This window comes from Cherax quadricarinatus, chromosome 63 (genome assembly GCF_038502225.1).
Source record: "Cherax quadricarinatus isolate ZL_2023a chromosome 63, ASM3850222v1, whole genome shotgun sequence".
Lineage (NCBI taxonomy): Eukaryota > Metazoa > Arthropoda > Malacostraca > Decapoda > Parastacidae > Cherax > Cherax quadricarinatus.
In genome coordinates, this window is record NC_091354.1 from 4,364,725 (window position 1) to 4,387,717 (window position 22,993).

A 22,993-nucleotide genomic window follows, 5' to 3' on the forward strand; every position below is an offset into this window, starting at 1 on the left:
TTTGTAAATGGTCCAAGTCGGACCAAAACGTCGTCGTAAGCTTCTCTCTTTTTTATGTGCGGGTTATTTGCGTATCGTTCCAGTCACGGTATTGTGCCTTTTTTTGTTATTTAACATAGATCTACTTTTTTTTTACATTCTTTCTTATGGAGAAAATCAAAGTCGGAGTGCTACGCGCGGAAGCATAGATCTACGTTTTGACAGTTTAAGAGTTAAAGGTAACCCATTTATAAAAGAACAAATTAATCCTGATCAGGTAGATTACCATGAAGTTTAAGAAAAACACTAACACATCTGCATACAAATATGAACAGCTCACAAATCAGCAAATAGTTATATGAAACAAAGACAATAAACCCAAACATAGCAATTAGAAGAGACGTCGACTGAACAAGTCTTTATTAGAAATGGCATTTTGCTCAATGTGAGCACTATCTAGCTACTCGATTTAACTTCCAATGAGCAAAAGGTAATTAATACTGTATAGGCACACTTTGTCTAGGTGATTGATTTACTCTATAAGAGGACCTTGACTGAGTCACTAGCAGCTTCCCAAGAGGACATATGAAATTTTATGAAAGTATAGTACTAGGGAGTTAGTCCCACAATTTCAGCTAATAAATGAGAAGTTTTAACCAGAAACTTAGTTTTCCATAGGAAACCAAAGTATAATGGATTTCTCTCTCAATGCAACTCGGCATTTTGTAAAACTTTAGTTCCTAAGTGCTTTGTTAGCAACTGCAAATGTTTGTAACTCTGATATTTGTAAATCAAAGACCCTTCCCCTTCCCTATGTTTTGCAAATTACAACAGTAAACATAATAAACTGCAAAATTATTAGTTATAACTTAGAGAAAAATAAGATTTGTCCAACAATCTATGAATAGCCCAATACAGTGGGCCCCCAAGTTTTGTGAGCCTCGAGCTTCGTGAATTTCAACCTTCAGCAACTTTTTTCGTCAAAATAAAGCCTCACAGTTCATGATTTGCCTTGCGATTCGTCCGTCGTACAGAACACGTCCTTGCGGCCGGGAGCGGCCAGGTGTACACAAAGGCTCCCACACAACAATCAGAGTGTCAGTGTGGCATTGTTTCTGCGCGAGTGACCATCACTCCAGGCTTTCATATAACACATTTTGTAATAATCGATTGTTTTTGGTGCTTGAAACTGCTAAATAAGCCACCATGGGCCCAAAGAAAGCTTCTAGTGCCAGCCCTTTGGTAAAGAAGGTGAGAAACAATAGAATTCAAGAAAAAACTCATTGCAAAGTACCAAAGTGGAGGAGGCAGAGAGAGGGGAGGATATACCATCTTCAGTGATTCTATGATATGTATGATACTAAAGCAGCAGGAGTTAATAAAGGCTATAGCGCAAGCCAGTGATGAAGTGTAGTATTGTGTAGTAAAAAAGTTAAGCGATTAAGCAATAGAAAAAGGACGACATAAAACTGACTCTTCCATTGTTGTTTGAGGCATATAGGGTACTGGCAAACATACGCTGCCCTGCCTATCTTCCACCACCCTAAACCAATGCCAGCATCTCCAAGGTACAGTACATGTAAATATTTCTTATTTATAAACTGTAAATGTTTCCTTTTTATTCTCCATGGGGAAGTGGAACAGAATTCTTCCTCCATAAGCCATACGTGTCGTAAGAGGCGACTAAAATGCCGGGAGCAAGGGGCTAGTAACCCCTTCTCCTGTATATAGTACTAAATGTGAAAGGAGAAACTTTTATTTTTACTTTTGGGCCACCCTGCCTCTGTGGGATACAGCCAGTGTGTTGAAAGAAAGAAGAAAGATTTCCCTTTTATAAATTAAAGTGTAAATATTTTTTATTTATAAATTACATGCATTGTTTGTGTGAATTGTGTTGGTGGCTTCTGCTGCTGCCTACCACTAATATGTACAACTTCTCTCAGTGGCCCTTATAAACCTAACATCACCACCACTTACTCCTCACATATGTAATGACATATTTTATTTATTCTAGAGTATATATCATGTTTCTATGTTATTAATAATGTTTATTATGTAATATTAGATGAATTGTGATAGATAAATAAGCCATGGAATATAGTTCTCTATAAAATTTATTTTTTTTGTTTATACTTTTGGATGTCTGACACAGATTAATTGGATTTACATTATTTCTTATGGGAAAAATGGTTTCAACATTTCTCACGAAATCGTAATGACACGACTGCAAACAAACCATACTATGGGTGGGGATAGAACCCGCGATCAGAGTCTCAAAACTCCAGATGAAACAGTGGCTAAGGCGACGGTCTGGAGTTTTGAGACTCTCTGATCGCAGGTTCTATCCCCGCCTGTGGTATGGTTTCAACATTTGCGAATTCCAACTTTCGGCAGACTCTCTGGAACGGATTAATCATGAAACTCAGGGGTCCACTGTAATTGCTTTGGTCCTTTACAAGCTCCTCATCCTTAAGCTGCATAATCACATGCATTATCTTCTGAGCTCATTCTTAAGCTGCATGATCACATGCATTATCTTCTGAGCTCTTCATCCTTAAGCTGCATGATCACATACATTATCTTCCAATAATTCAAGATCTTCTTAGTGCTAATACAGTATTTTTACTCCAGCAGGAGCACCAAAAACATTCACTGTATTTGAAATGTTTTAGCTTAGCTAACATAGAAGTGTAGCAACCATTATTTGCTTGTAGAAAAAATTGCCAACTAAAAGTTGTTCTATCAAACAAATACAAGCAAGCAAAGAAGAAAAATTAAAATATATTAAGAGAAAAGGACAAGACAAAATGGAAAACAGCTATCTGCTGTATTAGCCTATTCACAAGATGCAGGGATCACATTTTTCTTCAAGATGGAAAACCACTGATAATGTGAGCTTCCTCCCCCTCATTGTACTGCACAAATTGTAAAACTTCCATTATTTTAATGTGAAAGCATGAAAATGACCTATACACATAGAAATACTTAACATAAAAGCTTCGATTTTTAAATATACCAATGATTCTCAGCACATGAAGTACACAGCAACAGATATTAGTGATGCGATCATAAAAATATATTTTTATAGCATTTAATTAATTTCTAATAATATCATAATGATATTGTACTTCGTCAATTTCTTTTAACTTTAATGCATAAGCTAGCAATTTATTGCCAATGGGGTAGGGGTTAGGTAGCATCTGAGTGGCCCCAATACATTCATTATCACCATGTTTTAATTAGTTTTTGATTATATATATATGCTGGTAGAATTACCGACAATATGTAAAGTAAAAGGACACAAGTGCAACTAATGTGACATTTTACTGTGGCAACATTTCGCTCTCCAGGAGCTTTGTCAAGCCATTACGACTTGACGTATCTCCTGGAGAGCGAAACGTTGCCACAATAAAATGTCACATTAATTGGTTTTTGATTAGGTGCATTTCTTTGTAAATTTTTATATATTTTCCTAGAGTTATACCCTCAAAATTGGGTAACACCAGAACCCTTCTATGTATACTGAGAACATCATCGCCCCCAATTAGGGAGACATCTTATATAACAATCTAATGTAAAAATTATGCTATTTAATATGGCTGGACACCACCTGTAAGAAGCCATTGTCACGGAATTCTATAAACTGGCCAGAAAATTATTGCCTTCATTGTCGCATAAATATCCGTTGTGCAATCGCAAAAAAAAAAAAAAAAAAAAAAAAAAAAAAATTGCAACTTGTATAATTACTACCAATTCAGAGTCATGTACTTATATTCTGTTATATCTATGTGACTCTGATGGGTTAGTCTTATACCTTTTAAAGAATATCATTTCACGTACACTTTTTAAATTACACCAAAGTGGTTGGGCCACTTACCTTTTATATCCTACCTCTCTCCCCCCTCCCACCCTTTTCCAAAATTTCTATCCTTACCCATCCTTCTTCCTTACCCATCTCACCAAAGCTCTGGTCTGGATACCAAAAATACCGAAATACCCTCAAACCTAATGGTTGATGGATAGGGAGGTTTTATTGGGGTAGCCTATTTTACCTACCAGTTGAGGATAGCATACATACAATTGAACATACACTGTCTGAAACTCAATATTTTATCACAAGCTATGCCCTTTATGTAGCGTATAATCACTTTCTCTTATTTCTACTACTATACATGAAAGTATCTGTATTTACAGTATTTTTTCATCCATCTGTAGATCTATTTGCTCAATTTATCCAAATCACATTATTTACAATCATATATAGTTACACCCCCTTCCCCAAATTTGCAGGGTTCCTAATTTGCAGGATTCCATTATGTAAAATCTTTACTGACGGGCAATCCTAGAATAGGCTCAATCATCCATGGATTTTTGCGGGGAATGAAAATCTGACGGAAATTAAATTTTATTTTGTCTTTTATCTATCATACAAATTATAATATTGTACATGTTCTTGTCAATTAATACTTTAGGAAATACGAACGGTAAAGCCAAAGCAAGGGATATTTTTGGTGTGTATTATTGTTGATGCAGTCATCATATCTGTGTATTGCAGCCTTCCAATGCTTACTGCTTAGCTGAACCCACAATGTTTTGGTACTCCCCAGTTGGAAACATATCTCCCCATGCCAGCAGGCATGATTATCTCTTTATATACGTATATCTGTGGATAACAGTAGTGTTCTAGCGTTGATCATGGCTCAAACGAAGCATGAGTGGCAAAGGTGGGTCTGCTCCTAAGAGAAAGAAAGAGGTGATGAAATTAGGAAGAAAAGTGAAGTTATTAGATATGAGGGCTAAGGGTGAGAGTGCAGCTGTGGTTGGTGTTAATGATGTAAGGAAAAATGAGAAAAAGATTTGAAATGTTTGACCATCAGTTCAACAGGTGCTAAAGTGTTATCTTTCATAAATAATACCTCAGAAATGGGCGATTCTGCAGATGAATCATCCAACTGACTGACCGTGAAGTTATCATCACTATCACCACTATCACTTAGCATTTTAAAAGAGCACTCAATCATCAGCAAAGGTAAGTTAATTGAACAGTATTATTAGTTATTTTAAATTCATTTAATATACAATACAAAAAATAGAAAACATAATGTTCATTTTTTGTATCATTCACAAATTTGAGATTTGCAGAACCTCTATTCTAGTAAAACCCACAAAATTGGGGGGAGGGGGGGAGGTTTATAGCTTTACATGGAAATTTTTATTCCTCTTGACAAGTCACTCATTATAATTACAAATTTTACTGGAAAAGTAGAGCCTCATGAGATCCCACTAGTAACATTTCCCCACAATGATATCTTTCCTTCTTTTCATGGTTTGCATTTTCCTTTGAAACAGAAAATTTCTTAAGAGATTATCTTTCCATCTCTGTGTGAGGAAGTTAGAAAAAGTTATTACCAAAGTTCTTCTAGTACAGTTCCCTATCCACTGCCAACAAAGATTTACTCCTGGTGCCATCCAAGGAAGGAAAGATAGAACTAGGCCTACTTAACACACATCCAGACCACAATTCAGTAGGAAACAGAGCCTCAACTAACAGAAAAAGAAACCCCTTTCCTCAACCACCAGATGTACACAAAACCCCAAACAGGTAGTGAAGGCCTAACTCTTCATTATGGAGATCCATTATTACTATTACCTTCATTCATTAAACTCTGACTCTTGTACCACAACTGCTTCTCCTCCTACCCACTACAACTACTAGTAAACCATACCCCGCCCGGGATTGAACCCGCGGTCAGAGAGTCTCAAAACTCCAGCCCGTCGCGTTAGCCACTAGACCAGCTAGCCACAATAAGATTCGTCCAACTAGGTATATTTCTACACCATAGGAAGGTTAGCACAGGCACCACTGTGACCACATACGCAAGTTTTTACAGATGAATCTCCAGCTAGTGTGGCCGTGACGAACTCTAGCTCAAGTCCCTTCACTGCCGTCAACATGACTCACGAAATCATAATGACACGATTGCAAACAAACCATACCCCGGCCGGGATTGAACCCGCGGTCAGAGAGTCTCAAAACTCCAGCCCGTCGCTGGTCTAGTGGCTAACCCGACGGGCTGGAGTTTGTTTGCAATCGTGTCATTACGATTTCGTGAGTCATGTTGACGGCAGTGAAGGGGCTTGAGCTAGAGTTCATCACGGCCACGCTAGCTGGAGATTCGTCTGTAAAAACTTGCATTTGTGGTCACAGTGGTGCCTGTGCTAACCTTCCTATGGTGTAGAAATATACCTAGTTGGACGAATCTTATTGTGGCTAGTTGGTCTAGTGGCTAACGCGACGGGCTGGAGTTTTGAGACTCTCTGACCACGGGTTCAATCCCGGCTGGGGTATGGTTTGTTTGCAATCGTGTCATGACGATTTCGTGAGTCAACTACTAGTACTACTTCCACTACTATCTCTGCTTCCTTCTTTTTATTTTTTCTATCGCTCTTTCTCCCTTCCCTGCCCTCCTCACATACATGTATATACTGGCGAGTCCCCTACCTTCGAGTGTTAGTGTGTGACTAGTTTAAGTCCAAGTAGGACCAAAATGTCATCATAAGTTTCTTTCTCCTATGTGCATGTTGTGTATGAGATCTAGGGGTTAACTCACTTGTTGATGAGACTGGGTTACCTAGTTTTCCATATTCAAGGCAATTTGTTTGACTATGATGCATTTCCAATCTTGAATGAACTTACCTCACAGAACACCACTTTTTATGTACGTATTTTGCATAAACTGATATTTCTTTCCTTCTTCATATTCAAGTTTTTTAAGAATAAATTTTTACACTCCAGTTGTACTCGAATACTCGTTGTTCATTTCCTTACAATACTTTGTACCTCCTCATTCAGAGTTCTTTATATACCAGTATATACAGTATCTACTTTTATTTGTTAACAGAATTACTATCTAATTTAATTTTTCTTACTATTTGTCTTACCTTGATCCTCACGGACAGCTCTCAGAAACTCTTCAAGGTCTTTTGATTTATCAGAGTCTGCTGCTGCTGTCTTCACCTCCTCCTCAAGCCTCTCAAGTTGATCTGGGGGCAGGTGTGCAAACCGTCCTAAAAAAAAAAAAAAAAAAAAAAAATTGGTTTGACTCTATAGATTCTAAAAATAAACTTTTAAGGAAATGCTACATGCTAAACTCCCTAATATGAATACAGTAGCCTTGTTCTTACAAGGTGAAAGTTACAAAATAGTGACTCTTACTCCCTTATTAAAGAAAGGGCAACAGATTAATAAAACCCAGGTAAACTAAACTGCAGTTGTGAATAGCTTTTGTTATGAATCTTTCCAACAAAGTATTCAATGAAAGCATATATGTACATATATATATGGTGGAATGATGAAGTAAAGGGTGTGATAAAAGAGAAAAAGTTAGCTAATTAGGACATAATTAGAAAACAGAAGAACTATATACCAAAGATGAGGTAATCAGTCCCTCAGCCTTGGAGGTGGTGTTTACAGCACCACCTCCAAGGCTGAGAGACTAATTACCTCATCTTTGGTATATAGTTCTTCTGTTTTCTAATTATGTCCTAGAATCTGTATTGATAAAGCCACTGGATGGCGAAACATCTATAATAAAGATAACCAGATGTTGCACAAGTGTTTTAACTTTCATCTTGTCGGTATTGTATACCTGTCTTGCACAACTGACTTGACTACATTATTGACCACTTCCTACCAAAAAAAAACACAGAACAATTAATATTCTTTTTGAACCTTACTTTCTATATACCAATACAGTGATACCTTGACTTATGAGTTTAATTCATTCCATTACCATAATTCAATTTGCTCGTATATAAACCATACCACAGGCGGGATTTGAACCCGTGGTCAGAGAGTTTCAAAACTCCAGACCGTCGCGTTAGCCACTGGAGACTCTCTGACCGCAGGTTCAAATCCCGTCCGTGGTATGGTTTGTTTGCAATCGTGTCATTATGATTTCGTGAGTCATGCTCGTATATCAAATAAATTTTCCTTGCTGAAATTAATTGAAATGCCATTGATCCATTCCAGCCCCCAAAAAAACACCCAAATTTTTTTCTTACAGGTTTTTAAATACGAAAAATGTATTTATAAATAAGAAATATTGTGTAAAAACATAATAAAACATAATAAAAGAGACTAAAGAAATAAACTGGTTTTATAAAGTGTATTTACCTTGGAGATCAGACGACCTGGGCTAACAGAAGATGCTGGCGGAGGTGGAGGGTGGAAAAGATGGGCAGAGGAGAATGGAGGAGTTCATTTTGTTTTGTGCTTTTTCAGTCGCTTTCGTTCGTCATAAACTACTGGTTAATCGAGACATTTACGCTGATTTGCGTAATTATTGCAAAATTATTTTAACGCCATTGGCTGGCATTATAGCCTTTATCGACTCCTCCTGCTTTAGTATGGTACATATCGTAGAAGTACTACATGCATACTTTGCTCGTATTTTTCTATGATTTCATGCTTTAATTCAATGGCCATCATCCTCCTCTTCTTCTCAGCACTGTCCTTTGACCTTACTTTCTTAAGACCCATGGTTAGAAAAAAGAAATATGGCAAAATAACTGCACAAAAAGCACAAAACGCAAGCACAACACAAGAGAGATGCTTCCATGGCGAGGTAATCATGTGCACTGAAGAGTGAGATGCGGGATGCTGGGTGGATGTCGTGGCATTCTCTGCGCCAACTAATGGTGGTTATCTGAAGCTCACTTGTTACTCAGATTTTGGCTCACAACTCAATGCAAAAAATCTACCAAGTGACGGCTTGTAACTCAGAAAACTCATAAGTTGGGGCACTCATAAGTCAACATGCCACTGTATTTGCATAATTTTACACATCATGTAAAAGAACAAAAATATTTCGTTAATGATGCTAGGGAAAAAAGCTAGTCTTTATTACCATAATTTTGAAAGGGGTGGACTGCTAAGCCAGCAGAAGGCCTTGGTCAGATGACCAAAAGCTCCAATGGCGGGTCATCATCTGACTAAGACCCGCATCAGGAAACACTTGTCTTGTTTCCTGATGAACCTTACCTTACCTAACCTAGTTTCTAATACTCTCCAGGTTTCTAAAAATCAACAAAGTCATAAATCTGGTAAGTGTTTGACCCTAATCATGGTATTTTATCTCTTCTCATTGTACTGTTGTATTAAATAAAAGTACAGTATTCAAATACAGACAGGCCCTGCTCTACAGCACTTCACTTTATGGCATTTCACTAATGCAATTACGTGTACGTACCTAGTTTTTATTAATTCAGACTTCCTACAATAACTATATTCACCACTCGCTTTAAGCTAAGGACGAAAATATTTTAAGGTAAGTAACGTGTGCTGCATATACATTTTTTAGGCCTAGCTCCATTGCTCACTTAATATATGATAGTGTAAACATGCTATCAGGTGTTTATATGCATCTGACAGTGAAAAAAGTTAGATTTCACTTCACAGTGATTTTTGCTTTACAGCAGTAGCCCAGAACCTAACCTGCTGTATGAGTGGGGTCTGCCTGTACATAAACATACACCAGTAACCAGACATTCACCTGCTTCCTTTGCATCGGCAAACTCCTTCAGATACCTCTGGACCTGATTATGGGGTATCTTTGGCTTGACTGGAACTCCAGGTTGGTTGAGTCTTGCTTCAGCTTCCTAAGATGATAGAAAATAAATCTGAACAAGGCATGATTAAATACTGAAATAATAGGCTTCTTTTTTATGGCAATTTTCACTCTTGCTCAAAAAATCAACACTACTGTGCTATAGTAAAGTATATTTCCATGTTACTGGTCATGACAAATTCAGGAGAAAAAAAATTATGTATCTACTTACCAACTTAATCTTTTGGAAGGAGTATGGAACATAAGGTGCAGCCTCGTGCCTATGCCTCTTGAACAGGCTCTGCAAGAGGGTACACATTAATTATAATAAATAGCTGCAGAATTACACAGCATCTTCACTTAAGTTAATTTGAAAATTGATTAGTACAGCCTGGACATGCAAAATCCTACTGATCAACTTATAAAATACATTAAGTATAAATTAATATGTGCACAAAAAAACATACCTTAATCATATGTACATTGTTTTGCATATCAAATGTCATGCATGCCAATGTAAATTAGCTCTACTCTACATGTATTTCATTAATGACTATACATGTATTATGAAGAAAAAATATTGAGTATTACACAAAAAAAGCAATAAATTATAGTCATGGAAAAGTGCAAAATTGTAGGGAGAGTTCATACAGCACCTGAGGAACGGGAGTAATCAGGTTTGATCTGAAGAAGGGAAATGATTACTCCGATTCCTTAAATCAAGAGTGCTTCACTAACATCGAGTTCCCCCCCCCCCCAGGGAAAAGCAAGCAAGCACAACAAGGCAGCACTCCAAGGCAGGCATCCAACATTATTTCAATTCAAAAAATAAAGGTCAAGACATTTACTGGGGTTTGTGCCTCATATAACTACATGTACAGTACTGTACTTAATGTGTTTTTATATCATACAATATTTGGTAGTGTTAGAGCTTATTCTAAACACAGACACTCACTTAATTAGTATTCAAATGATGATATGACATTGATTGTTATTATACTAACTGCATAACCGATGGACTTACCAAGGTGGTGGTGGTCAATAATAATGTAACCATAACAAGTATTTGGAAATGAGCCCAGTGATGGGATGTTATGTAGCTGCAGAACCACAATAGTAATTATGACAAACACTGTAACTAAGGCTGCTGTGGTGATGGTATGAATGATAGTATCAAAGTGAGACACAAGCTAACGTCACCTTGATGATAATTGTACGAATAGGATTTAAAGAGATAATACTGATACATATACAATGAGCTTATGTCATAAGGTGTAAAAATTAGATAACTGTATTATACTAGCCAATAGCTGAAATGTAAAGATGAATAAGTAGCCAAAGACCAGCTTTACAAGCACCAACAATATGATATATTGTATACATTATAGTATTAACTATTCTTTTTATTAATATTACTGGGAAGCAATAAGCCCATAGGAATAAAACAGTGCCTGGAGAATGGGGTGTAATCAGGTTTGATCCAGAGAAATTACTCCAGTTCCTTGGATTAGGTGAAACACCTAAAGGAATGAGCCATAGGAGAATTGGACCTGCCTTGCATGGACCAGTAGGTCTGCTGCAGTGTTCCTCCTTTCTTATGGTCTTAAGTTCTTATGAATAATGAATGACTCCCTCCTGTGGTCATGAGGAGGTATCTGTACTATGTTGTGTCTGCTACATTTTTCTTGAACAGTGCAATAATACATTTTAAGTGCTTATTTTTGTCTTCTCCTTTCTCCTGTTTCTTTATGCTTCATACAGCCACCTTTCATATACTACTGTATGGACTGTAATGACTATTTCAAACATGCATTTGAATCATGTTTCACAAAAAACATTTTTGAATATATCCTTTAGTTTATATAAATTAGATTCACTTATAATTAATAGAACTACTGTACAACTATGATATAATTTAAGTCGGCCCATAATGCCTAGGCATAATAGAGGCTCTCTTTGCACTGCAACCCATTATTGTAAATACATAATCTCAATGTACTACTTGCAAAGAAATAAAGAAATTTGAATTTGAATAAATATAATTATTTTTTAAATATTTTGCACTAAAGCTTAAAAAAATCATGACCTTTATTGCTATACAGCAAATATAAAACATATAACTTTCATTAAGCTACTCTATATAGGGTAATTTTCCATATATATGGCTGAAAATGTGCATCAAACGTGGAGTAGCATGTACAGTACTATTAAGGGCTTTCCATGTGCTATTAAATTTTAGGCTTACCTTTTTCAATCACATTTATGAAAATCTGTCCTAAACAGAGGAACTTTATAAGAGAACTGACTGTAATTGCTGGACTCTGGCAGACTCATACAAATCATTAAATTGCATTACAATATCTTGTAAGTTAATAAGTTCCACTTGTCCTTTTTCAACCAGACAATTTTTTTTATAAACTGCTGTATTCTATCTTTTATACTTCCTGTTAATGCCATGCATAGACTTAATAATAAACTATGTAGTTCTTGTAGCCAGACTAAAGGTTTTGCCCAATATGTTGTACAGACTATGGGCTTTCTGTTTATTGGATACATTGTAACAAAGTAACTGGTAATAAAGAATAAATGTTAATTCAACTGCTTTTATTTGTTAGCACTTCCTGGGATTATTGCTCCCAAGGTTCAATCTCAGACAAGACCTCCTAGGCTGGGAAGGAACTATCACAAGACTAAGAGCTATTAAGAAACAAGAAAGTGTATGCTGAATGTAAGCAAAAATGTGTAAGATTTACCTGTCATCTTATGTCTTAATGCAAGATAGAGAAAAGACTGGCAATCTGGCCAGAATGCAAAACATTTAACAAACTCTCATTTTACACAGATTACAGGATGGCTGCTGTCTACCAACCAAAACAGTAATATAGAAGAGTTATACAGTATTTTAAATGCATACTGTATCAATGGCTCTTATTCAAGCACGCTTTCTTGCACATGCTCTCATGCACACACACTTAAATGTGTATTTATTTACTCTCATACACTTATATGCATATTTATTTACTCTTGCTTTTTATTTCTCATTCTCACTCCCGGTTTTGGGATGAACTCTAACGATGCATAAAATCCAAAATCGTATTGATTTATGCAACTAGCCACTAAAAAATATTTACCCATACAGATAGTGCCATAAACTAGAAGTTCTAAAGTGGAAGACACTGATACATTTTTACCAATACAACTGTTCAGTTAAGGGAACTATTAACCCTTAAACTGTCCAAACATACATCTACGTTCACGTGCAGGGGGCTCCAAACGTAGATCTACGTTGTTTTACACGCTTTCAAATGGGGAAAATAAAGGTTGGAGTGCTACGCATGTCAACGCAGATCTACGTTTGGACAGTTTAAGGGTTAATATCATTCACCCAGTTATTCTAACATTCTAAGCTAAAAAATATTTTGTAACTCAGATTATTATTATTATTATTATTATAGTTATTATTATAGTTATTATTATGATCATTATAGCTACATAATTATTATGATTATAATTATTATTATAATTATAATTAATTATACATAGTTATTATTAATTACAATTATTATAGTTATGAAAATTATTATATTCATAAGGAAGTGCTAAACCCATAAGAGTAATACAGAGCCTGAGGAATGAGAGGTAATCAGGTTTGATCCAAGGGGAGAGTTGCTCCAAATCCTTGGACCAAGAGCCCACACCTGCACCAAAAACTAATGAAAATTGCAAGAACAGGTGAGGAACCATGAGGTTATTAGTCAGCCAAGATCTCCCCCTCATGGCATTTCCAATAAAGTAAATTATAGCCACGTACACGTTGATATGCTGAATTATAAATGAGAATTAACGTGGACCCTTCCTCTCGTTGCACGTGTATATTCCATTTTCTTGGTAAAGAACAGAATTCATAAAATATTATTCACATCTAACTTTTGTGTAGAGATGTACGTATGTAAAAATTACAGTACTGACGAACGACACCAAAATCACATTGATTTTTTCTGTTTATGATACTAAATATTACCATATATGTTTTAACATTAAAAATAATAATAATAATAATAATTACAATTTTTTTTAACGTGCTAACCATCTCCTACTGAGGTAGGATGACCCGTAGAAGAAACACTTATGCAGTCATTCATTCAATGTCTTGCCAGAAGCATGTTGGCATCGCAATCCAGATGGCCCTCAAAACTGCAATATCCCTGCCCCTCCTTCAGAAAACAGGCATTGTACAGGTCGGCCATCACTAATCCGGCATCATTGGGACCTGTAGTGTGCCGGATTACTGAGTTTGCCGGATTACAGAGTGGTTAGGTGAGAATACACTTAATTAACCTAACAAGAGAGAGAGTGCCACATCTTCCTCATTTTCATCACTGCTTTCTCCTCCACTGGCTTGCTAATGTGGATTTACAACCATCTGAACAATTTCTGAGTCAATATAATGACATTTGAGTCAGTATAATGATCTGAGTGAATATAATGATGAAATCTGAGTCAGTATAATGATGAAATTTGAAATTATGCTAGCCGAAATTAGTGCCGGATTACTGATGGAACCAGATAACTGATTGCCGGATTAGTGATGGCTGACCTGTACTTTCCATCTTCAGGACTCAAATCCAGCCAACCAGTTTTCTTGAATCCCAAGATTAATGTCATATAAACCACTTGCCTCCTTTGCTCCTAACAGGTAGCAGTGACAAACCATGACAGTCGGTGAATATTTTGTGATGATGAGCATGCTTAGTCTTGAGGTATGGGGGATAATGTGTGTGTTGGCCAGCAAATGAAAGACACCTCTAGGAAACAACCTTTTATAAACCCACTTGTGGGCTTATACAAGGTTCTTCACTGTAAATGTCTTCTTAATACAATTTTTTAAGGTGTTAGAAATCACATTCAATAACCACAGAGCATCAGTGACATGAGAGTGTGTGTGTGTGTATATATATATACTATATTATATATATATATATATATATATATATATATATATATATATATATATATATATATATATATATATATATATATATATATATATATATATATATATATATATATATATATATATATATTAGAAGAACATGCAGTAATGGCATCAATGGTAATATTACCAGTGTAGCAGCAATAAATTACCTTTATATGGTGACCAGGGATTCCATTAGGAGAGGTCTGGCTACAATGGCCATTTACCATTTATTACCAGGACATTATCAGCTGACTATTAAAAGTCATCAAAGGTTACTTAAAATTATCCCAGGTACTGATCTGCAATTTTTATCACATTAATTTATCTAAATTAATGGAACCCCTTGACAGCTGATATTCTTATGAAGTTTGAACTAAAATGGGCAAACTAAAAAGTGACTCAGAGTTAACAAGGGTGGTGAAAAGAGCATGCCTACATACATGTAACAGTGCATAGGTGTGAAGCTACATTATGCCAATTTATTTTCAGTAGCTCTTTAAAAAATGAAATGCAAATTCCCTTGACAAGGCACACAGTGCAACTCTGAGTTCGTAGTTTACCTTCCTAGATGAACCGGTACCCATTCACACCAGTCAGGTGTAGCATGTGTAGTAAAGAACCTTGCCCATGAAGACATACCCCAGTTGACATCTGAACCCACAAGGCCACTACAGTATCATATTTAACCACTCATGGAATGATAATGGTCAAATTTAAGAAAAATATTAGGATGGTTAAGAACATTAAATTTACAATATCAACAGCATCACTACAGCTGATGACCTGCCTGGCAGCAAAGCAGAAGCAGTAAAGGAATTACTGGACCAGATGAACTATCACCATGGGTTGTACAAGAATGTGCAGAACTGGCCTATTCACTTTGGAAATTTTTCTTTATTTCATTAAGGGATGGCACATTATCAGAAAAGTGAAAGATGGCACACATTGTACCAACACTGAATTTAAGGAATGTGACAGGGTAGACCAAACTATGTATAGGCCTATTTTGCCAACAAGGTAGGTTAATTGTAAAAAAAAAAAAAAAATGAGAAAGTGAATAAAACACTTGGAGATAAATAGCCTACCAATTAGGAAACAATTTGACTTTTGGACAGGAAATTCCTGCACATCAAATCTTTTGTTACAGTTGCAGAAACTGTTCAAGATAAATGTATAGGAATATAGTATTTATCAAGATTTTAAACTTCTTGACAGAGCTCTCCACAAGAGATTAATTTGGAAACCACTAAACATAAGAGGAATAAAAGACAAAGTACTATTACTGTACAATGTACTCATGATATCGTAACATGACTGCAAACAAATCACGAAATGGGAAGGAGTTGAACCCATGGAAAGCGAGTACAAAAATACACTGGCCTATAATTTTTAGGATTCATTAGCCATGGGTTCAAGACTCTCCTGTTCTGTAATTTATTACAATGTGTGAGACTGTGTCTAAGAAGAAAATGTGTCACAGTACGAGAAAAAATGCCCTCTTGTGGGAAATGTTACTAATAAGGTGTCACAAGAATCAGTAACTGTTTGCAGATGCAAAAATCTTGCCAAAATAAAAAATAATCTTCGCAACATGATTTGGAGAAATTGAGCAAATGGAGTGACAGATGGATGATGAAATTTAATGTTGACAAATGTCATGTAATAGAAATAGAAGAAAGCAAATATATGTGTGATAAAATTTTAGGACATTTATACAGAGAAAGGAATCTAGGAATTCATATCCAGGATATAATATGCACAAAATATCGAGAAATGCACATGCTACATTGGATAACTATGACATCGTATAAATATGTAAATGAAATGGAGATATGCTATGATAGCTGTCTACAATCTATAATAGGTCAAAATTGTAAAATGCAGCACCTGTGTAGTGTACACATTTAAAATGTGTATCTTAGACAGAAAAAGGCCAGAGAAATACTCCAAAATGGATCCCAGAGTTATAAAGAACAAGAGGTATGATATAGGACTGAAAACACTAAAATTGCCAAAGCTGACTGATAAGAGAAAAAGTGGAAACACAACATTTAAGATTTTATAAAGAGCATGAACGAATCAAGATTTTAGTACCTTCAACAAGAATAACACGAGGCCACAGATACACATCATGAAAATCGGCTCCTATAGCTACAAACAGGTAATTACTCCTCGCACTGAATGACCTACTGGTTCAGCATTTAAATATAATAAAAGGACATAAAACATAGATCAAACACTGTACTTTAATGTGCTAATTTGACAGTAAGTAAAAGTAAAGCAGTCAGCACCTTCTCCATTAATTAATAAAGTAAGTAGAATGATGGTTTCCCTAGGCAACAACATAAATACAAGATGGCAGAAAGGAAGAGATAAAAGAGACTACGAGACCCAGAAAAAAAATAGAAAAACAGTATAAAATATTTTGAAAAGGTAATGTGAAGAAGCAAACTGTTACCTCCCTGTGAAAGTGCCACTATAGCCAACTAAGGTCTAACTAAAGAATATATACTGTACATACAGCTTCAACTATGACAGTAAGGACAACCATGGTATTAAATAGTGCAAATACATCTGAAGGAAATAAAATACTGACTATAAGTGAATAGCAACAATATAATCACAATCACAGTTGAAGTGTTTATAATTAGACTGAGGTAATACCATAAATATGTGGGTGTTCTTGGTTAGAGAATTATTTTCATGCAAGAGAGCCAAAAACAACACTTTCAAGTGTTATACCTATGCTGCAATATTACAAGCAAAAAAATATAGTATTTGACAAAATTAATAAGCTATATAATTAAAACAACTGCTGTAGGATATTAAATGAGCACTGTATTGTGAAAAATGCTAGGATCTATAAAAAAAATGGCATTCTGTTAGTATCAGTTGCTACACTGCATCCAATAAGCATTCAAATAGTAATTTAATTTTTGCATTAACTTTAAGGGAAAAAATACTTAAATACCCAGAAAAACAGGTGAAATCGCCCAAAAATTTCTAAGACCAAAGTCCACTAAATAATCTTGATATCTGAAAGACCTGATAAGATACATAAGAATCTTATGTACATTAATTAACAGACTGCAAAAAACAAAATTGCTTGTTTAGCAAATACAAGCATGAAAACTGCTGCACATGCAAATCAAATAATTAAAAATAAAAAAAAAAATCATGTTAAAAGTCAATGGCAATTTAGGAAGGGCTGGCCATGGGTAAACAAAGAGAGAGAGAGAGAGAGAAAATGTTAAAAAAAAAATACCAAAGTTCTGGAGGTTTGCCAGTGAGAGAGACAGTTGTGGCAGAACTATACTGCCAGGCCTGGCCACCAAGGCCATGCTACTATAAAATCATATTTACTTAGCAACAATCAGACAGATAACCATAATCTATCCTTATTATTTACAGATCAATGGTAAATACTGCAATACTTCAAAAATTTGCTGCTATTTAGCTATGAAGGTGCATGTAACCTGAGCCGGGTACTATTACAGGTATTGTTGCCACCACCGTGATGCCACCCTCACATCCTGGTTGTACTACTTCACTCTTCTCCAATAACAATTTACCTCAAATATCAGCTTATCAGGGTAGAGGTTTTGGCAGTTTTATGCTTAAGTGAAATATTTGAAAGTAGGGGAGTATTATTTTTTCACTTTATACAATATTATTCATATTTCATCTAAAACATGAATGTTTTTATCCAAGCTCAGATATGCTGCATGTACATTATGTACCTTTGGAAATATTTTCTGTAAGAAAATAAACAATATTGTACTACATACAGTATAGTCAGCAGAGTATGTAATATAGTTTTTTAATGACACAAGGCACATGGTCAACAGTTGCAATTTTCATAATCGGGTCAATGATCCCTTAAGACCGAAATCTTATTATTACAACAGTTAATTGAATGACAGAAAATTTAGGAGTCTGTAAACAGAATTATTACTGTACTATATAGGATTATGATAAAACTTTTGTTTTATGGAAATAACCTCTAACATCAGTATTACACATATTCTCAAAAATTCTTTAACATTTTATATAATAAACTACAAAGCCACTACAGTATTAATAAATATCTGAACTCCATGTCACTGCACAATGCTACATGACCTATTCTGCTGGAAAATGATATGCAGCAATGGTACTTGTTGAAGCCTGTTATTAACACGGTGGCTCGGTTATATATTTTCATGTTATTGTAAAATTATCAAGAAATGCTTTTGATGCACAAATGTTTTCAAAATAAGACCTACAATTGAAACTAAAAAAAAAGGTGCATCAATATACATGGTATGCCCATATATCATTTTCTGAATGTCAAGTATGTATAAGGCCGTATCCCAATCACTTAGCAAACAAATAGTTTTCCAAAAGGAATTATTCTGCATTTTAATGATATTTTATAATGCACAAATATAAAATCTACATAAAATCAAATAAATTTTTTGTTTATGAATTATATTTGTTCTAAAAGCAGAAGTGGTTTCAAAACAAAAAGAGCTTATAATAAATTTATAAGAAAGTATGTACAGTAACTGCATTAGTGAGAAGGGGAAATTACCATACATTATTAGCAAATTGTTGGGATCTATAAATCAACACTCCCATGCATCCCAAATGGTGTTAAAGAAGGGTTATCAAACATACAAATGATCAGAGGATGATAAATTATCTCCCAAGGCTTTGTTACCGGTGGGAAAATTCTCTGAAGCTCTTCCCGAGAAAGCTTAGCTTTTTCTAGCTTTTCTCGTAACTGATCCACCAACTGAAGCTCCATTCTGATTAGTGCCCAATAACTTCCACTGAGGTGAAATGAAAAGAAAAAAGCCAGAGAGGGAGAAAAAGAGGCTGAAAATAATGAAAATAAGGTAAGTGATAACTTATTTAATTACTGAACAAATAAAAAATATGTAAAATAAATAAATTAAACAACTGGCATTGCAAACAAATAACTAGTAATGGCAAACAAACTAATAAATAGTAAAACTGAGTGAACAGCTACAGAACAAGCCAAAAAACTAAAATATAATAGCATATGAATGAGATAAGTGTGTTACAACCATTATCTCCAAGGCAACAGTCTTGCACAATGGATGAACTAGTATCCAGGTATGCTACTGAATTCCATTAATGCAAATTTCTAAATTGTACAAAAAGTAAATAAGTTGAAGCTTTTAGAAAACAATTTGAAAAGTAAGAATAATGTAGGTAAAACCAAAAACTGGCAGTGATCATCCCACATTTAAATTTTCAATAATTTGCAAAATTGTTTCAAAGAAAAAATCTTAAAATGATCTTGACTGAAGTTACAAATTTCTTTCTTTAGTCTGTGGAACACCAGCAATGTGTCATGTTTAATCAGTGCAGTAGTGTGTCAGTGTAATGAAATAAATGTAAATGACTACTGTATAAAGCTAAATGAAACTGTGACATTCTCAGAGCAAAACATGGCCATGTGATTGAAAGGAGGCTGCAACTACCATGTGATGCTAGTCAACTTATGCAGCATTCAAAGCCATTATGTCATATAGTAACCATGATTGGCTATTTATTGCATGGCAAAATTTAACAGCATTATAGTTAAGTTTTTAATATTTTTTATTTTTTAAATTTGTAAAAAAATCAACTAAATCTAAAAATTAAGGTACCAACTGATGAAATGTATCTTCTTTATTATTATTATAGTATTCATGGGGGAGCACTAAACCCATAGGGGTCACACAGCACCTGGGGTAATGGGAGGCATTCAGTTTCTATCTAAGTAAGGGAAGCACAGATCCAATTCCATAGATCAAGAGCTCCTCATTAGCATCAAGGAACCTTCCTTGAGGGGATGGAATGCATCAAGATAAAAAAAAAAGATATTAAAATGAAAAAAATGTCACATGTCCCTGTGTGAATTATATGTATTGCATAATATGTAATTTCCTTGTACTACATGCTGTGACATTAGGTTCCATCTCCTTATGTTAACCTGCTTATGTAGGCCTTAACCACTGATTTGTATTATGTTTATTTGTAAGTCCTTCTCCTGTTCTGATAAACCAAGTTGTCTCCTCAACTGATATTTACTATACTTGTTTCCTTTCTACTACTCCTGGCTTCATCACCTTGCAGTTAAGAGTTAAACTCTAGTCATATATTTGACAAGCATGAGACAGAGAAGCTCTGAGGAACTCTGCCTGTACTTCTCTTCAATTTAACATCTCTCACACAGTCCTTGCATATATATACACAGTATATTTATCAGTTCTTTATCCAGTTCTGAAATTAAATCATTAGTGTTGAATCACACTGAAGGCCTTCAGACAGTGCAGTATATAAACTCCATCTTTTCCTATCTTATTCTGTTTGTACTAACACAGAACTCAGTAGGTTATTTGGTTATTTAAGAATGACTTTTCTTCTTTGAACCTTGTTGTTCGACCATAGTGAATCTTATCTTCTCCAGGTTGTATATCAAGAGTTTCCTTGCAATCTTTCAACATCATGCAGGGTAAACATGTTTTGAGATCTGCATAACTTTCTATAATAGTTTAAAGAGAGAATTGGTGAAAATACACAGTTTGCTGATGAAAACAAGAAGATTGTGGAGTCAGCTGATAATGGCCTAGGGTGGGCAGTCCTTGACCACAGGCTTCTCCACATCAGCAGTAAACACACTGGGTCTGCTGTATGATCACTAAAGCTGGTACTGACCAACATGATGGCCAGGGTAGACACCCAGGATTAAAACAGCTTAGAGTGACTATGCTGTGTCTTTCTTGCCACTGGCACTTAAGCATAACTATCCTGTTATGTTAAAGTGACTAAAATGCTGTGCATTTTAAATTATTGTATATTTATGTACATAATGATTTGAAATATAATTATGTAATGCTTTGTTCTCTGAGAGTATTATTGGTCTCCTTTTTCAATCTCATAAGCATATAAGATGACAACTGTTAAAGCTTTTAATTACATTCAATATACACTAATCTTTCCTTTCCTGTCTTTTTTAATATTTTTTATTCTAGTGATAGTTCCATTCCAATTTATGAGGCCTGGTCAAAGACCAGCCTGTAAGGGCATAGAGTCCCTGAACTATTAACAAAATTCCTGAACTCTTGATAGATACATCAGTGTGGTAGTGTGTGTTGGATGTTATAGTGCCAATGAAGAGGCAACAGTGAGGTTTTGGAGGACACTGCTGTATCAGTTTAGAAGTTTGTCTTCTAATATATTAATCCTGATTAAGATATTGATTTAACTATTTTATTTGTGAAATACTAATAGATTTATTTTAAAATAATAACTCTTAACATACTGGTTATTCTCACCAAGATAAGGTGGCCACAAAAAAAAAAAAAAATCACCACCATTCAATACCTGTCTTGCCAGAAGTGTAGAGATATTCCAACTCATCCCCAAGGTACTTCCACCTTCCTAAATCCACTCATAAATATTACCTTCCTTAAACTCCATATATATTTACTGAAAAAGTACCTAAACCTGCTGATTTTGATTCAGTCTTCATATTTCTTTAGAAAATGAGTGAAATATAAGTTTTTAGTAAAACATAACGCCAAGCCACAAAACACACGTGTCTCCACTCATTCTGATCTAACATGCTCTTGCAAGCCTGCTGGATGCTCAAGTCTTAAACTTATGTAACCTATCCCTCTAATCTTTAATATGTATATAATATCTATTTCTACAAGTACATGTACAAGGTATACAGGCCTAGCTGACATCAATAGCATACTACCATATAGAAAGCCACTTGTCATGTAAAGCATTTCGGGCAAATTAGGTCAGTTTTGTCCCAGGATGTGACCCACACCGGTCAACTAACACCCAGATACCCATTTTACTGATGGGAAACATAGATAACCGGTGTAAGTAAACACGCCCAATGTTTCTACCCTCGCCGGGAATCAAATCGGGACCCTTGCCGTGTGAAGTGAGAGCTTTAGCTACCAGCCCATGGGCACCCAATATTTATACCCTCTCTTGATCACCCTATTCTGCCCAAAACACCTTCTCAGCCCTGTGAATTAAATCTTTGATTATCTTACATGGACTTCTAATTTCTATGCCCTGAATCCTGTTCATAATATTCACATCACACTGCTCTCTAACGTGAAATATCTAGTGCCTCTAGCCTCCATCTCACTGCAACATTTGAAATCCATGAATCACACCCATACAAGTGTTGGTACAGTACTGCTATACAGTCCCCATTTTACTCCATACAAGACACAGCTGTTGTATAATCAAATGGAACTACTATATCAGCATACATTCATGTAAATGATCAGCTGCTGGCACTGTCATCAGTGGGGACATCAAAGGCAACATTGTCAGATTTTTAAACAATAATGAAAATATAGAAAACTTAAAGAAAAGGACTAAATTTTTGAGCTTCAGAGGGCAG

At 35.3% G+C, this 22,993-nt stretch overlaps 1 protein-coding gene across 15 annotated transcripts in view; it reads right to left on the reverse strand.

Annotated features, from left to right (window-relative positions):
• The window catches only part of Pfk (ATP-dependent 6-phosphofructokinase), a 122,914-nt gene that overhangs the window by 93,843 nt on the left and 6,078 nt on the right, over positions 1-22,993 (reverse strand). For 13 of the 15 annotated variants that reach the window (XM_070098592.1, XM_070098594.1, XM_070098590.1 and 10 more), the window contains exons 2-5: positions 19,268-19,425; positions 9,820-9,888; positions 9,534-9,639; positions 6,922-7,047 (exon numbers count right to left, since the gene is read on the reverse strand). In XM_070098592.1, coding sequence (XP_069954693.1) covers positions 6,922-7,047; positions 9,534-9,639; positions 9,820-9,888; positions 19,268-19,354 — 388 coding nt within the window. In that variant the 5' untranslated portion in view covers positions 19,355-19,425. The remainder of the gene's footprint in view (positions 1-6,921; positions 7,048-9,533; positions 9,640-9,819; positions 9,889-19,267; positions 19,426-22,993) is intronic. The other 2 variants (XM_070098593.1, XM_070098604.1) reach the window with 2 other exon arrangements.